General features: G+C 40.4%; 2 protein-coding genes across 5 annotated transcripts in view; one reads left to right on the top strand and one right to left on the bottom strand.

The window, feature by feature from the left end:
* The window catches only part of Tmem68 (transmembrane protein 68), a 43,543-nt gene extending 36,140 nt beyond the window's left edge, over positions 1-7,403 (bottom strand). For 2 of the 3 annotated variants that reach the window (XM_027398927.2, XM_027398925.2), the window contains exons 1-4: positions 7,250-7,403; positions 5,120-5,258; positions 1,240-1,284; positions 344-732 (exon numbers count right to left, since the gene is read on the bottom strand). In XM_027398927.2, coding sequence (XP_027254728.1) covers positions 344-668 — 325 coding nt within the window. In that variant the 5' untranslated portion in view covers positions 669-732; positions 1,240-1,284; positions 5,120-5,258; positions 7,250-7,403. Of the gene's footprint in view, positions 1-343; positions 733-1,239; positions 1,285-5,119; positions 5,259-6,277; positions 6,340-7,249 lie in introns of those variants that run through there. The other variant, XM_027398926.2, reaches the window with a different exon arrangement.
* Positions 7,404-7,428: 25 nt separating this feature from the next.
* Positions 7,429-17,151, top strand: part of Tgs1 (trimethylguanosine synthase 1) — a 31,826-nt gene continuing 22,103 nt past the window's right edge. The window contains exons 1-3 of one of the 2 annotated variants that reach the window (XM_027398924.2): positions 7,433-7,688; positions 9,813-9,895; positions 15,639-15,703. In XM_027398924.2, coding sequence (XP_027254725.1) covers positions 9,819-9,895; positions 15,639-15,703 — 142 coding nt within the window. In that variant the 5' untranslated portion in view covers positions 7,433-7,688; positions 9,813-9,818. Of the gene's footprint in view, positions 7,689-9,812; positions 9,896-15,638; positions 15,704-17,151 lie in introns of both variants that reach the window. The other variant, XM_027398923.2, reaches the window with a different exon arrangement.

Below are 17,151 nucleotides of genomic sequence, written 5' to 3'. Positions count from 1 at the left end.
TGAAAATGTCACAATAAAAGCTATTACTTTGCATGGGAAGAAAACAAGAAGTTTTGACAGTTTTAAGTAATTTTTATAGATGTTTTAAATAGCAATTTGCATATTTCAATTTACAGTAATTAAAAGTGCTATGTATTCTTAAACAGAAATAAATGTGTTTAGGAAAAATCAATTAAAGACATATATATATATATATATATATATATATATATGTAAGCAGATTTAACAAGGAATTTTAAATAACCCTTCCAATCTATTTTTCAGTAACTTCCCAATCAATAAACAGAAACATGGTGTCAGTGCTCCACACCATGGCAACAGAGACCACAGCATCCCTGCTTACCATGCCAAACCGCTGCATGTCCATCCCACAGAGTTGCCACTGTTTTCCTTGCACCATCCCATAAATTATGAGAGTAGGCTTCTTTTAACACATTCTTCCTCTTGTAGATATGGAGGAAAATAATAGTAATGTAGAGAAGAAAGATGGTAAAGTAGGGGAGGATTAAAAGTAACAGTGGGGTAAAAACCCACAAGAGATAGTTTGCAAAATTCAAATAGTCCTCCAATTGCTCCACACCCAACCATTCTTCAAGCATGTGAACCACACAAGTCATGTAGGGCACACAGTCCTGTCCCACAGTACAGGTTTGGTTGTTGTCTAGCATTCTCTTTAGAAGAAAATTCCAAATTCAGTCTCTTTCTTCAATGTCATATGTTTTAATTTCAACCCTATGAGGGAAGAATAATCCAGTTAATCTCTTTACAACTACACAGTTAAATAGTTTAGTCTACATAAAAGATGAGTAGATTCTTTTAATGTTTAACTACAAAGTTATCAAGTGTTGGGTTTAGCTTGTAAAATAACCTGCAAGCTGTGACTAAGAAGAAAAGGCTGACGCGGAATAAAACTACAGCTCAAACTGTTAATCTACCTCATTTCTTCTGTGACCATACTGAACATTTTACTCTTTACACTAAGACAAACTGTGTCCTTCACAAAGGACAACATCAGCATCTGACTCAGTGAAGTTATCCAAAGTGTTAGGAAATGATGACATACACTATATTTTCTCTTATAGAGAATTAGGTTTACATGAGAGCTTATCTGCTCTTTTAGCATTAAAATTCCATACTACTTATCTTACAATCACTAAAATTCCTATTAAAACATAAACGACTGAAAGCATAGCTACAAAAGTACTGTATGAAATAATTCTCTGAAACAACTTGACTTACCAGAATTGGCACAAACATCTTGTCTCTGGCTTCAATACATGTACTCTGAAAATACAGTAAACAAATGAAACATACTATTAAATAAAAATCATTATACCTTAACTTTACATCTCCATGAACTAACTAAATAAATAAATAAATCTAAAAACAAAGACAGGTATGAAAAAATTGAAAAGACACAAAAAATTGAAAACATTGCATGTTCATGGTTTGGCAAAATTAATACTGTTACGGAGTGCATACTATTAAAAATGATATGAGATTAAAAGAAATTCCAATAAAAATACCAAAGACAATAAAAAAAAACCAAGACATTCTTCACAGAAATAGAAAAATGTAATCACAGAACTAGATCAACCCCCAAACTCATAAAGCAACACAAAAGACTTGAAATCACCAAAGGAATCTGGGGAATAGGGATAATGCCATATCTTCCCTCAGTGTGTACTACAGTAACCAAAACAACATGAAATTGACATAAAAACAAACATGCAGACCAATGGAACCAAACAGAAACATAAAAATAACGCACATATTTACAATCAATTTATTTTCAAAAAGGCAGCAATGTTAGACTTTACACTTTAAAACTACTAGAAGAAAATACAGGGAAAACTATGCCCCCAAAGCATGAACATCAAAAGCAAAACACTGACAATGAGAAAAACACTTGCAAACTATTCTTCCAACAACAGATTATTTCTAGACTGTATTAAGCACTCAAAAGGTTCAACAAGAAAAGCCCAAATAATCCCATTAAAAGAGGGCAAGTGATTTGAATAGTAATTCCTCAGGAGATAATACAAACAGTCAAAAAGCATATGAAAAATAGTCAACATTGCTGTTGTAGTTACTCCTGACTGTCAAGAGTATGGATTTAGGGGCTGGAGAGATGGCTCAGCGGTTAAGAACACTGACTGTTCTTCCAAAGGTCCTGACTTCAATTCCCAGCAACCACATGGTGGCTCACAACCACTTTGAATGAGATCTGGTGCCCTCTGCTGGCATGCAGGCAGAAGACTGTATAGACCGTATATGTAATAAATAAACAAAATCTAAAAAAAAAAAAAAAAAAAAAAAACACATTAAAAAAAAAAAAGAGTATGGATTTAGAGCCACCTAAGAGGCAAACCTCTGTGAATGTCTATGTTCAGACTATGTTAACTGAGGTGGGAAGTCTCACCCTAACTTTTGGTGGTACTATCTCATATCTCACACATGAAGTTAATCTCAAAGATAAAGAATAGTGTACCAGGAGGTGGTGGCACAGGTCTTTAATCCCAGCACTCAGGGAGGCAGAGGCAGGTGATCTCTGTGAGTTGAGGACAACCTGGTCCACAGAGTGAGTTCCAGGACAGCCAAAGCTACACAGAGAAGCCCTGTCTTGAAAAAACAAGGCAACAACAACAAAAAAGAAAAGTGGGATACCATAGCTCAAGAGGAGTGCAGGGGAGGAAAGATATAGACAGGATGATTTAATGGGTATGGAATACAGCCAAAAGGAAGAGTTAATTTTTTAAAGCCTAGTAGAAAAACTGTGTTTCACAAAATAACCAAAAACAGCTAATAGAACATTTTGAATGCTCCCAACACAAAGAAATGATATATCTTGGTTAGAGGTCTATCAATTCCTCCAACCTGATCACAAATACATGCTGTATACATGCACTGAAATGCTGCTCTGTACCCCAGAAATATATACAATTATTAGTTCCCATTTGTCACCAGTGCCAGAGCCCAAAGAACCAGACCAGGCGAGAGTCTGCAGATTAAGAAGGACACAACTCGGGTCATTCGATAGAAGAGAATGCCATGGGTTTATTGCAGCCAGCAGTTTATGTAACAAGCAGAGATGGAAAAACACCATCTCATGCCCTATCATAAACAAGGAAACCATAACCCCCACCCACAGCCAATGAAGCAAGAAGGGGATAGGGGCAAGGCATAATGTTTCAAAACAATAAAGGTTCATAACAGGATGTTGATGCTAGTGGGCAAGGCCAGGAAAACAGGAGGTACCTGTGGTTATGCTGAAAAACAACTCACAGCCACCCTGTGGGGCTGGGTCCCAACATCTCACCCATTTTTGTTTTTAGAAAGCACCTGTCTTAGGTTCAATCCCATATCAAAACAACTTCTTTACCCATCCCTGAGTATCATGCCAGTCTTCGTGACCTCTGTCTTAGGTAGAAATGATACAGCAAAGTTGCCTGTCATAGGTAGCTATCTGTCAAAGAGGCTAAAGCAGACTTGTGCAGAAGGGTTATCTGCAGCCAGTGACATGCATGAAGTTTACAAAAGTATCATTCCAAGGACCTTTAAGATAGGCATTCTGTTGTTTTACATTATAAGATAAATATGCCACTTTATGAGGCAAATTAATGGCACAATATTCAAAAGCGCAGGTTACTGCATGAACCTCCCAAACATAATCCAGTTGTTCTTGTAATAAAGTTATTTGCTGATTTAAATTTAAAAGTCCAAGTTGTATATATCTATTAGTAGCATTCTGAAGTGACAGAGCTGATGCAACTCTCCAAAAAGCTGATCCAAGGTGGCAGCAACAGTGAAGGAACCAGCTTCCCTTCCGCTTGGTGATTGGGGTGACCGCGAACGTGGCCTGGGACCCTGGATACTTGAGTTTTCCGAGGGTCTAACAATAGCAGTTGTCTGCATTAGGGCTACACCAGCAACTGTAGCAGCAGTAGCAGCTGCAGTAATAGTGGTCACAATAGCAAGGGTAATTTCAAAATCACTTTTTCTCGACAGAAGGTTAGGGGAAACCCCATGCTCGAATTCACCAGCAATGGAATCACTCCTGGAACTGGCACCAACACCATGGAGTCTTTAGCTCCCCAGTAATTAGTCAATTTGCAGAATCTGGAAGAACAATTAAGAGACCCTCCCTCCCAGTAAGCATATCAACATTTCTTTGAGGAAAACCTGCCTGTGTGTTCATTTTGGCTGTGGTGATACATGCCTTCTGAAATTCCCCTTGATGCAACAATAATCTCCTCCATTAAGCGTTGCTCGACCAAGCTGTTGCCAATCACTCGGGGTAAGATTAAATGCTGAGAAGGTCTCCATCATAGCTATTGTGAATGGAGCCAAAGGGCCATAACTGCAGACAGCCTCTTTCAATTGTTTAAGCTCCTTAAAGTTAAGGGGCACATGCTGCCACATCACCTGTCCTGGATTATTAAGATCAGGGACTTCTATAACCCAATGACTTCCCAAAAACTACCCCTCTGGGAGATGAAGCAGCAGGATCAGGGATGCAAGGAATATAATCCTCATAAGCATTGGGGGGAGGGGGAGCAGATGCAGACAGAGGGCAAGGTTTATTCTTTATGCTCTTGAGTTTTTTCTTCATTCGAATCTCCCTTAACTGTTTTTGTAAATCTTTAATTTCCTCTTCCAATTCCTTTTCTTCCTCAGAATGATCCTCATTCTCATCCTGTTTATCACTGGACTCAGATCCCTTAGCAAGAGATTGATGAGAAATGTCATCTTGTGCGGTTGCAAAGGTTTTCTCTCTCTCTGATATTTGTTCCTTAACCTCGACGTTCTTACTCAAGAGGGCATCCTTGACTAATCTCCATAAGGAAAAGACTGACATAGACACTCCATCTGGCTCTTATTTCTGAAGAGTATTTTGTAAATCACTCTTTACTTGTTCCCAATCGGGAATGTTTAATCCCCCACTAGTCAAAATCCAGAGACTAGTCCTTTCTAAGGCCCCAATAAAACTTCGAACTGTCTTTGCTTTAATGCCTACGCCTTGCTGTTTCAAAAAATGAGTGAGTTGGTCCTGCAAAAGTAACAAGGAACTTGAAATCCCCATTCTGAGTCACTTACCAATGACAGTAGCGCTACTTACTTTCAATTCGGCACTGTCAACCCCAATGCGCTCCTCCTAACAATCATTAGGAGTGGTCTGTCAGGATGCCTCTGCTTTCCCTGATCTCAGTGAGACCTCCAATTGTCACCAGCACCCGAAGAACCAGACCAGGCAGAGTCTGCAGATTAAGGATACAACTTGGGTCATTCGATAGAATCGAATGTCATGGGTTTATTGCAGCCAGTAGTTTATATAACAAGAGGAGATGAAAAAACACCACCTGCTAGAAGAACACACTCCCACGCCCTATCAAAAACAAGGAAACCACAACCCCCACCCACTGCCAATGAAACAAGAAGGGGATAGGGGCAAGGCATAACGTTTCAAAACAAGACAGGTTCATAACAGGATGTTGATGCTAGTGGGCGAGGCCAAGAAAACAGGAGGTACCTGTGGTTATGCTGGAAAACAACTCACGGAGACCCTGTGGGGGCTGGGTCCCAACACCCATTTACTTTTTAAAGAATTTTAAATTATTCTTATTACCTGATCCCCTGGGGAGGATGCATGAGTGAGCACGTGCCATGGCTGTTCATGTGGAAGTGAAATACAACTTTCATGAGTTAGCTCATGCTTTGTGGCAAGCACCTTTAACCTATTGGCTTATTAGCCTTTAACCAACACCCAGGTGTCATTTAACAATAAGAAGAAAAAAAAACTTTTAGATTTCAAGCTTCTACCTCCAGGTTTTGATATGCATTGCATTTCAAGGATTTTGTTTTTTAAATATAAAAATGCTCTTCTACTCTTGGCTAAAATCTTCCACTCTTTTGATGACTACTGTTCAATACTGTACTATATTCTAAGTCTAGTCACTCACTCCAATAATGATGTAATACATATTCTGTTTATTTATTTACTTTGAGGCAAGTTCTCACTGTGTAGCCCTGACTGGTTTTACAGGTCAAGCTGGCCTAAATCTCAGAGATCTGCCTGCCTCTGCCTCCCAAATCTGAGATTAAAGGTGTATGACACCATGTCCGGGAATGACATCTAGACTGAAGTGTCTGTAATTGCAGTACTCTTTCCTTCCGAACTCCTAAATTCAGTGTGTTTGACTTTGTTAATAATGAGGGAATACACATTTCCTTTGAAAATTAAATGAGCATTTGCTGAGCGTTGGTGGGTGGTGCACACCTTTAATTGCAGCACTCGGGAAGCAGAGGCAGGCAGATCTCTGGGAGTTCCAGGCCAATCTGGTTTACAGAGCGAGTTCCAGGACAACCTCCAAAGCTACACAGAGAAACCCTGTTTCGGGGGAAAAAAAAGAAAAGAAAAGAAAATTCAATGAGCATTCTAAGTATCTGAACTTCAATTCAGTTCTTATATAGTCCATAAAAAGTACTAATGGTATTTCAGATTTAATAATTGCACAAAGTCCTCAGTGATGCACAACCTTGGGGCAAATAAGTTTGTTTTGTTTTTGAAGATGCTGTTGGCCAGTTTCAAGTAGCACCTAGTACTGAATGCCTTGCCCCCCACCTCACCCCAATACAGCAATACTGTACGTTTTCTATATCCAATTTATGTATTATTATTTCTTACTAAATGTTTAGTGGACTGGAAAACCCAGCGACCAAAGCAGCGCAGCATCTACAAGGTCTGGACCAACTCGAATTTGCAAATATGTAAGTTTAAGTGTTGCTTCCTTTGATCCTTTCCGCAACCCTCACTGGGTAGTTATTGCTACTCTGCACCCTTTTATAGATGACCAGATGCTGTTCAGAAAGGCCAAGTCACTTGCCAGGTCACAAGGTACTAAAGACCACAAATTAGGATTCCAAGCCTGTTCCGGCGGCACATCCACAAGCCTTGTCACTAGCCTCACGCTTCCCTCCAGCTCCATCCTGCGAGCGGAACTGGGCCATCACCAGGCATGCGAGACGCCTGGCTTCACAAGAAAACTGAGGGAAGTTCCCGGAGCGAAGAGGATGCGGGCCACCGAGAACTCGCCGTGGCGGGTGACAACAACTCTGCTCCCCGCCGGGGCAGCGCAGACGCAGAGACCAGGGGACCAGCTCCCCTTTCCGCTCCCCGCCCCGCGACCCCAACACCACGCCCGCCACAGGCTGGAGCAGCGCGAGGAGGTCCATGTGGGGCCCCACGCACCTGCCGCGGAAGGCACGGGAAGCCAGGCTGCCCTCGGCGACGTCGGCAGCTAGTCAGCGTCGGGGCTGCCGGGACAGGCGGAGACTCGGGCTCAGCAGGCTTCCTACAAACACCTGTGAGGAAGAAACCCGGGCCGCCTTGCGTGTGACACCGCCCTCGTCCCGCCCCTTCCTGTGGCCTCCGTAGCTGCTTCCGGTGGCGCGCCTGGCGGGCTCGAGCTTCCCCGGGCGCGTTCCTGCTCCTTCTCCGCCCGGGGTCGGTGAGTCCTTTCTGTCCCCAGCACCCGAGCAGAGCCCAGCCCCGCCGCGGACAGGACAGAGACCCCGGAGGACGAAATGTGCTGTGAGAAGTGGAACCACGTGGCCGAAATGCTGCTCTTCATTGAAGACCGCGAGGAGGAGTACAAGATCCTTTGCCTCTGCTCCCGGGCGTTTGTGGAGTAAGTCGCCACTGTCGTCTTCCTTTTTATCCTTGCTCGGGATTGTGGCGTCGCCGAGGTCGAGTAAGGCTTTCCCGAAAGCCAGACGACCTGCTGCTTCTAGGGCCGGGTAGTGTCTAAGAAAACCCGAAGCCCCTCGGGCGTGACGGAATGGTCTCCTACTGCCATTACTGAAGGAGAGATTTATTCTAATTTTGATTTTTAAAACTATGGTAGCTTGCATATGTTATTTCGCGTTTATAAATGAAGGACCGATCTCAAAGTTGAATATGAGTTAGACGAGGCGTCCCGGGTCTGTATCAAGAGGGAGTTCGAGATCCGCTTGAACTACACCAATGAGATGGAGGTGTGAAGTGTAAACTGACAGAGCATAATAAAAGGTGAAGGTTCAAAATAGGGCTCTCTTTTCAAACTGCAAAATCCTCTAACAAAAATTCACACAATCGAAACTTCGAATTCTAATTGAGATGAAAGGCTTAAGAATGTTTATAGCAGTTGTGGGAGGAATGTTTGTTTCATGTTAAAAATTGCTTGAATGAGCCGGGCGGTGGTGGCGCACGCCTTTAATCCCAGCACTCGGGAGGCAGAGGCAGGCGGATCTCTGTCAAAGAACCTACTGGTAGTAAAAGCACTGACAAAAAAAATTCGAAACTAGAATTCTTTTTTATTATGTTAATGGTATGAAGTAAGCCACCTTAAGTCGGGGTTTTTTGCTTGGCATAGAAAATGTTTATTTGCCCCAGTGTCACATGCTTCTTGATAGATTCAGATCTTTGTAGATCTTTGTGGGGGTGAATTTTATAGCTTAAGAATTTAAGTTAGCAGGTATTCTTTTTCATTATGTACTTGGGGAAGAAATCTGAAAGTTCCTGGAAAACAAAATAAAATAGCACGTTAAATTTAATATATGAAAATATTGTCCCCTTTATAGTCCGATGTGATTTTAATTCAGTAAGGTTTTTGTTTGGTTTGTTTTTGTGTGTGCTCCTATTACATGTGCTGGTAGGCAGTGGACTATAAGACAGAACCAGGCTTTGTTGAATTTCTAAGCAAAGGAGATCAATATTGCACTAAGATAGTAGTTTACACAGTACTTAATCAGTAATTGTGGTTGTGAGACAGGGTGATAGTGCTTTGATATGAATCTGTGGCAGGATAGAGAGTGAAAGTTATGAGACCTTGGGAAGAGAAAGGAACACCTGCATTCGAAGTCTTCTTGAAGTCTCACGTCAACTCAAAGTCAAGAATACCAGCATCCTTAACAAAATGTTAAAGTAGGCCAGTGAGATAGCTCAATGAATAAAGGCTTTTACCACCAATACTGAGGATCTGAGTTCAATCCACAGGACCCACAGGGTGGGAGGAGATAATCAACCCCAAAAGTTTAAGACATGGTCTTAAGTGACTCTGGCTAGCTTCAAACTCACTTTGTGGATCAGGCTGGCCTCAAACTCACAGAGCTCTGCCTCCCGATACTAGATTAAAGTTGTGTACCACCATGCCCTTCGATATGTAATTTTCTTAAGAGAATGCTAAAATAACAATTAGCCATGTTTAAGCATAAGCATTTATGATCTTACTAGTGTGAACCTGAAATTTTCTAGGAATGGCACCTAAGACTGAAGTTTTATTTACAGTAAAAGCATCTTAATTCCCCTAGACCAGTGGTTCTCAACCTTCCTGATACTGTGACCCTTTAATGAATGTTGTGTTGACCCCAACCATAAAGTTTCTTTGATACTTTATAACTGCAATTTTGCTACTGCTATGAATCCTAATGTAAAGATCTGTGTTTTCTGATGAATGTAGGTGGAACCGCTGCCCTAGGCCATTATCAGCTATAATCCTATATGATTGAGAGCTGCTCTGTGATCTTATCTAAATTTCTTAGTGACCCACTGAGATAGAGCATCAGAAGCCACCAGAAACATATGGCTGATTGTTCAAATGAGAAATGACCAACACCCAAAGATAGGCTCTGGTCTTTGAACCCTTGGTCCCCATTTCATGGCAGTTTGGGAAGATGTTGCATCCTTGCTGGAGGAAGTAGATCACTTGGGCGGACTTTGAGCATTCATAACATTGTCACTTCTAGTTTGCATTCTCTCTGCTTCATGTTTTCAGTTGAAGATGAGGTCTCTCAGCCTCCTGTTCCAATTGCCAGCTGCCATGTCTCCCTTGCCATTATGGACTCTACCTCTGGAATTGTAAGCCAAAATAAATTCTTCCATAAGTTGCTTTTGGTCATGGTGTTTTATTTCAGCAACAGAAAGTAATTAGAACAGAGATTGGTACCAGAAAATGGGACTGTTGCTGTGAAGAACCTGGCCACATTGGTGGTTTTTTGTTTTGTTTTGTTTTGTTTTTAGGGGGGATGTGGAAGACTTTGGAACTTTGGACTAGAAAAGTGGTTGAGTACTATAAACCACTTAGCAGTAGTGCTGAGAGTAAGGCAAACTATGTAGGCCCAAGGGAAATGAGGACTTAATGCTAACTCAGCCAATCCTGTGATGTTTTAGCAAGATCTAGCTATTTTCTGCCCATGTCCTGAGTACTTTCCTGAAGCTAAAAGTATTGAATTTATTTCTTTGGCAGAGAAACATTCAGAGTACATGACATTGAATCTGGTATAATTAATACTGATTTCCCTTATCTAGGTCTATAATGAAAAGGAGCAGTGAGGCCGGGCGTTGGGCGTTGGGCGTTGGTGGTGCACGACTTTAATCCCAGCACTTGGGAGGCAGAGGCAGGTGGATCTCTGTGAGTTCAAGGCCAGCCTGGTCTCCAGAGCGAGTGCCAGGATAGGCTCCAAAGCTACACAGAGAAACCCTGTCTCGAAAAACCAAAAAAGAAAAGGAGCAATGAGACAAAAAGAAACAGAAAATGTAGACAGCTTGGGGAGAAAAAGATTACTAGAACGCTTATGTACAGCCAAGGCATGTGCTGAAAGAGAGGCTATAGCTGTTAATGAGATTAGCACAGTTAGGGAGAGGCCTCCTACTCTGCACCAGAACAAAGAAGAGTGCTATGGACTTCTCCTAGACAGCCTCCAGCTTGTGAAAGAAAGGGGCAAAGTTTTCTGCTCCTAAAAAGCAGCTGCACACAAAAGCTGCTACAGTTGTGATTCTCGGGGCGCAGGGTCTGTCCCATTCAAACAGCCAGATGTGGCAGTTTTCTGTGTGGTGGTGGCTTTGCAGTCATGAAAGGTGCAAGGGTGAAGGGTTGGATTCTTCCTGAATGGTTTTAGAGAACTTTTGAGAGAAGCCAGGCAACACATTACATGGCTGGAGTCACTACATGAAGTGAAGGCCCTAAAAAGCCATTGCCTGTAGTTACGAAAATGAATCCTGAGTGGAGACCGCAAGTTAATGAAGATGCCAGAGCCAATGAGACATCTGCCAAGGAAAACTTAATACAGGGTGTGGAAATAGCCCAAGAGCTATTTTGTTGGCAGAGAGTGGGGCACTTGAGCCATCTAAGTTCCCTTTGAAATTAACATTCCGGACACAGGCAGGACAGAAACTTCCATCTACAAGAAAGTTTATGTCAGTCTCAGTGGGTCAGAAAGGGCAGCACCCGACCACTTCTTCAAGACAGCTACTTAGATGAAGACAGAATGTTTAACTTCAAAGCTGAAAAGAAGCTTAGGAAGCTGAGTTAGAGATTAAGAGGTTTTAACACAGAGGTGAGCATGAATGTTACTAGAAAAAAGAATGCATACCAAGAGGAGACACACCCCAGGTTTGAGCTTCTCCAAAGCTATGTCTTTTACATTAGCTGTGGTAGTTGCTTTATTGTTGCTGTGATAGACACCATGACCAAAGGCAACTTGCACAAGAGTATTTTGGCTTACTTTTCCAGAGGAAGGGTCCATGTTAGGGGAGGCATGACAGCAGACAGCTGGAGCCTCAAGCTGAAAGAATGGAGTCTAGAAGTGGGCATATCTATGAACTCTTAAATCCTGCCCCAAGTAATAAATTTCATCTGGCAAAAATGCGACACCTTCTTAAACAGTGCCATCACCTGGGGACTGGTGTTCAAATACCTGATCCTGCATCATTCAAACTACCACTTTGTGGCACCCGTAGGCCACCCTCTATGCATGGGTGTTGGTGAATGGGTGAGTATGTATGTAATACATGTATGTGAGTGGGTGCACACACTCCTGTGCATGAGGATGCCAGAGGAGAATGCCTAATATTTTCTTCTATCCCTCTCTACCTTATTCCTTTAAGACAAGGTCTGTCACTGAAACTCACAGCTTGCTGTCTAGCCAGCAAACTCCCTTCCTGGACTTACAGGCATGCACCTCAGGGGTTCTTACCCATGAAACTATTTCTTCATTCCTCTGCGCCCCCCCCCCATTTTTGGCAGCAGTATTGTGGTAGTTTGAATGAGAATGGCCTCCATATTTCTGTATGTTTGAATCCAGTTACTGAAACTGTTTGGAAAGGATTAGGAGATGTGTCAGAATCTGTCTGTGGTGTTGTCCTGTCGTCATCCTTGTGTCCATCCATTTTGGATATAAAGCTCTCTAGCCACATTTCCATCTGCTTCCTGCCATAATATAATGATTATGGACTAAGCAAGCCCCCAATTAATGCTTCATTTTACAAGAGTTGCCTTGGTTATGGTGTCTCTTCAAAGCAATAGAATGGTAACTAAGAAGTATCTCAAAGAAAGTGAACCTAGAACTTAATAAAGAAGTCAAAAATTAACACAAAATAACCCAATCAATAAATGGACAGGTGAGCTGAGCAGACACTTATCATAAGATTAAATACAGAGTATCAACAAATCCATGAAAAATGTTCTTAAATATCAGGGAAATATAAAATCCAAAATACATAGAGATTCCATCTCATTCTGGAATGTTCTTAAGAAAACAAACAACAGTCCTCGCAAATGTTCTCTAAGATTGAATGAGAAAAGTCTTATGGAGCTATTGGATGGAATCACCCATTATGAAAATTAGTGTGAAGGATCCCAAAAAATAAATTTAAAAAAACTACCCAATAATCCAGATAAACCACTTCTGATAATAGACTCAAAGGAATCTAAAATCTGCATATTATGAAGATAAATGCTTGTTGTGTATATTGTAGGTAGTTACAACCAAGTTATGGAGTCAACCTAGGCATCCATTAACAGATGAGTGGATAAAACACAGTGGTGTTTTATTTGTCCATAAAGAAAATGAAATTGTGTCATTTGAAAGCAAATGAACTGTGGATAGTCAGTCATCTTAAGCTAAACTCGGGAAGACAAATACCACATTTTCTCTGAAATCTGTAATCTAGATTTTATATTTGTGTGTATATATACACCATACACTCGATGTGAGAAATAAAATGGGGAGTATTTGGTACATGTTACAATATATGTGCACCAAATTCCTGTGCACTGTAGTGTCCAGATTGGGGACTGTTAGGGAAAAGGAAAGTGGCTGGCAGGAGCAGGAGGGAAGAAGAGATGATAATGAGGGGAGTGAGTATGGGGAAAGCAAATGGTATCCTTGAAATCTATCTGTGTGATGATTATGCTAATAGAGCTCTTTAAAAGAAAGAATTGAGATGCAGAAGATTTATTAGTGACTATAGCACTAAGTAAACAAAAATAATAAAATCCCAGAAAGGAAAACTTGAAGCAGGAGAATGAAGTGATTCTATCAGTTTGCCCCTGCCATAAGATTTATCTGCAGTAGTGTGAATGGTGGTTTGTAGAAGGACCACTCAAACTTTGTGTGGGAAAGAGAATGCGCTTGGATTAAAAAGATAGCAGTAGTTTCTAAGCCCGCCTTGGTTTTATAGCAAGACCATGTCACAAAGCAGTTTTTGAAATTAGAAACATTAATAGAAAAGGGTAAAAGGAAAAAAGGTTTGAGAAATTGTGGGCATTGGATTGAGAGAAGTCAAGAAAAAAGAGCATACACAGGAGAAGAATAGGTCAAAGGTAACCCATTTCTTGTATTGCTCTTTTTGGTGATAAAGAGGGATCACTGGTCAGTAAGGAGTTTTATTTGGGGGCAGTGATAGGAGATCATCAGTTTAATTTTGGTCTACTTTGGAAGGGTCTGAGATATACAAGCATAAATAAGTTAGATATATTATTGGTTTGGAGGCTTGAAGTTTCTGCTGGTTTTAAAAACTTGAGCCATTCATCAGAATACAAAATATTTCTATACTATGAATGTAAAATTATATGCTTAGGAAATGCTGAGATGGTAGTTACTAGTTTTGTTATAAAGGTGCTTATGCTGTAAAATGCATTTTTAATTATTTGAATTTTTTGTAATCCATTTTTAAGTATTTTAAGTTACAAGAATAGTTTGCAGAAAACAATAAAAAGGTATGGATTTAGCTTAGTTGGTAAAGTGCTTGCATGTGGGACCTGAGATCAATACCCAGAACCCATCTGAAAACGGCTGGGCATGGTGACCCACGCTAGTAATCCTTGTACTGGGAAAGCAGAGACAGGTAGGTTCCTGGGGCTCCCTGACCTTCAACTCCATTGAGTTCTTTTCTGTTGCTGTGATGAAAATGCACTGAAATGTTTTCAACATCAGGGAGAAAGGGTTTATTCTAGCTCTCAGCTTCGGGTTCCAGTCCATCATAGGGGGAAGTCTCCAAAGCAGGAACTTGAGGGAGCAGCCACATTCATTGTATTTGTTCGTGTGTCTTCTCAGTACAGTTATGCAGTATCCATAGGAGCTTGTAGTACATGCAGGAATGTATATTTGTGTATGTGTACACATTCAACATTTTTAAACTAGTTCTATATTTGTTGTGTACTTAATGCCATGAGTTTATGATACTGAACCAATACCTTGGATTCTTCATAGCCTTCCAGGTTTCCAGATTTTGTCTTGTATTCATTATGTACTTAAATGACCTCCTTTAACAAGGCAAGTCTTAGCTCTATCTTCCTCAGTCCATTTCCTTATTTGTTTATTATAACCATAATGGTAACCATACTGACCTTCTCTCCACCTCTTAGTGTCCCATATCTTTAGGTGCCAGTAGACAAAACACTAATGCCTGTGTGTGGCTCCCACTCCTTCCCTTGCCCATAGTGTCTGTGTTCCTGATAGTGTGGCTAGGCTAAAACACATTTGTACTTTATTCCTTCCTGTTTGCTGTTTTGTGATTATCCATCTACTTTCTATTTCATAAAGTATTCCTTTACCAGGAGGAGATGAAATAATAGATCAAGCACACAAGAATTTTATTTTGTGACGTTTGTTATAAGTTCACCAGAAATTTAGTGTTAGTGCCAGTAATGGTGGTTCATTCCTATGATTCTAGCAGCTGGAATACTGAAGGGGGATGATCCTCAAGTTCAAGGCTAGAGTTTGCTACATGGAGAGACCCTATTAAAGAAAGTAGACAGGAGGAGGGAGTTTTAGCTACAATATGTAGTGTGCTTTTATTAAGTGTTCTGTAGGTTTATTTTAGTAATGAAATTCCAGTTATAGTAATTTAAAAGTTCAGAAATAGATGTTCTTTAGAAAAGTTGAATAAGAATTAGGTAATAGACATCCCTCCTGTTTTAACTACATTACACTATGCATGTAGCTTTATATGTGGGTAAATTCAATCCTTCCACTATAGAAATATATTCATATGTTTCCAAAAACCTAGAGACTCCCTAATTGCATGTGTATAACAAAAAAAAAATCAGATTTCCCCCTCAATATCCAGAAGAAATTCCACTTAATTTTAAAGTAGTAATTATAAGTGTGTATCATGTATCAAGAAATGCTATTTTATATAATCAAATTTTAACAATTCTATGAGGAACATTATTGCCTCTATGTAAGTATGAGAAATGTATTAATAGGTTGCTATCCTATTTCTTAACCTTTTTATTAGCTAATCTATGCAGTATTAAGTCTTTCTTCTTTGCAGGTTTATAGTTCAACTTCAATGGATTATTTATTTTGTTTCACAGGGATCGAAAATTGTACAACTTGGGGTTAAAAGGCTACTATATCAAAAGCAGTGGCAATTATGCAGGTAATGTGAATAAGACTACATGGCCCATGTATATATATATACCTTGTGGTAATATGTTGTGCTTGCTGGCATAAAATTGTGAATGGCAAGTAAACCTGTGATTGTAGACCCTTCCTTCACGAATATATGCACATACATACTAGAACCCCTCTCAAAACTATCTTTTTTTTTTTCTTCTGTAGCTTGTGTTTCCTTGGCTTAGACTTTGCCTTGTCTGCCATTCCTTCCTGAATTCCATTAGCCAGGATTTGAAACTTTGTTTATTTATAGATACATGCGATTTTATTATAAAAACCTTTCTTTTGGCATTAGTTGGTTACAGTGATAGCAAGATACCTTGAGTGTGTCAGAGCAGCTCTATTCAACAGTTGCAGTCCCTGTTTAATGCACCAAGATTTAAGTTACTGCAAATCAATAACATAGTTACCTTCAGTCACTACCAGCACAAAGCCCTGCACACACACTTTTCCAGAGTAGTAGATTCTACGGGACTGGATTAAATGTTGGTAAGACTACAAAAGCAGCAGTTCCTTTATGGAATGTTCCTTCACCCTGCCATCCAATGACCCTGCTTTAGAAGAATTCGTTCCTTGGTGCTAGTCTGAACAGCATCAGCACACAGAAGTATTATACTTAGTTCTTGTTTAAAAAAGAAACTTTTTAAGGCCTTTTTTAATTGTATGATATTGGTATTTTACCTGCATGTGTGTAAGTGCACTGCAAGCATGGAGTTACATGGAGGCCAGAAGAGGGCATCAGTCCCCTGGAACTGTAATTAATTATAGGTGGTTGTGAATTAACATGTGGGAGTCTTTAACCTCTAGAAGAGCAACCAGTCCAGTGAGCCATCTCTCCAGCCTGAATTTGAAATTTTGAGAAGTAGAAAATGTGAAGTCCTCTGTCAGAAATTTTTTATAGTAAAGGGAAAATTAGGATGAATCACAAGTGACCATTCCAGCTTTATTGGGGGGGGGGGCTGAAATAATAAGACATTTGAGTTATCTTCCCAAATAAAAAATAGAATTTGGTATGTATTATGACTTTATATTCTCTCAGACTTCCCTAGTCCATTTAATCTTTCCACATAAACTACATTTCTGTTTCTCAGAATGAACAGGACTGCAGTACAGAGTTGAAAGCCAAAGACAACCCCAGGATAAGCTGTCATAATTGCCCTCGAAACACTCTTAATGTTCTCAAAGATAGGATAAGGCAAGTTTTCCTACAGTGCTGTGCAAATGATAGTTCTGTAAGCACTGGGCTCCTGCTGCACCTGGGAAGATGTTACAATGAGAGGAGCACAATTAGTAAATTCATCTTCACCATCCTGTGCTCACCTGAGATTTCATGATTACTTTGGATGCAATAGTGATGTAATGCCCTTCACTATTTAGATGGGTGTCTTTTTTCCTCATTGAAGAACCTCTTTGGTAGAATTTCATACATGA

Source organism: Cricetulus griseus, chromosome 2, assembly GCF_003668045.3.
Source record: "Cricetulus griseus strain 17A/GY chromosome 2, alternate assembly CriGri-PICRH-1.0, whole genome shotgun sequence".
Lineage (NCBI taxonomy): Eukaryota > Metazoa > Chordata > Mammalia > Rodentia > Cricetidae > Cricetulus > Cricetulus griseus.
This window is presented reverse-complemented; position numbering and strand designations above follow the sequence as displayed.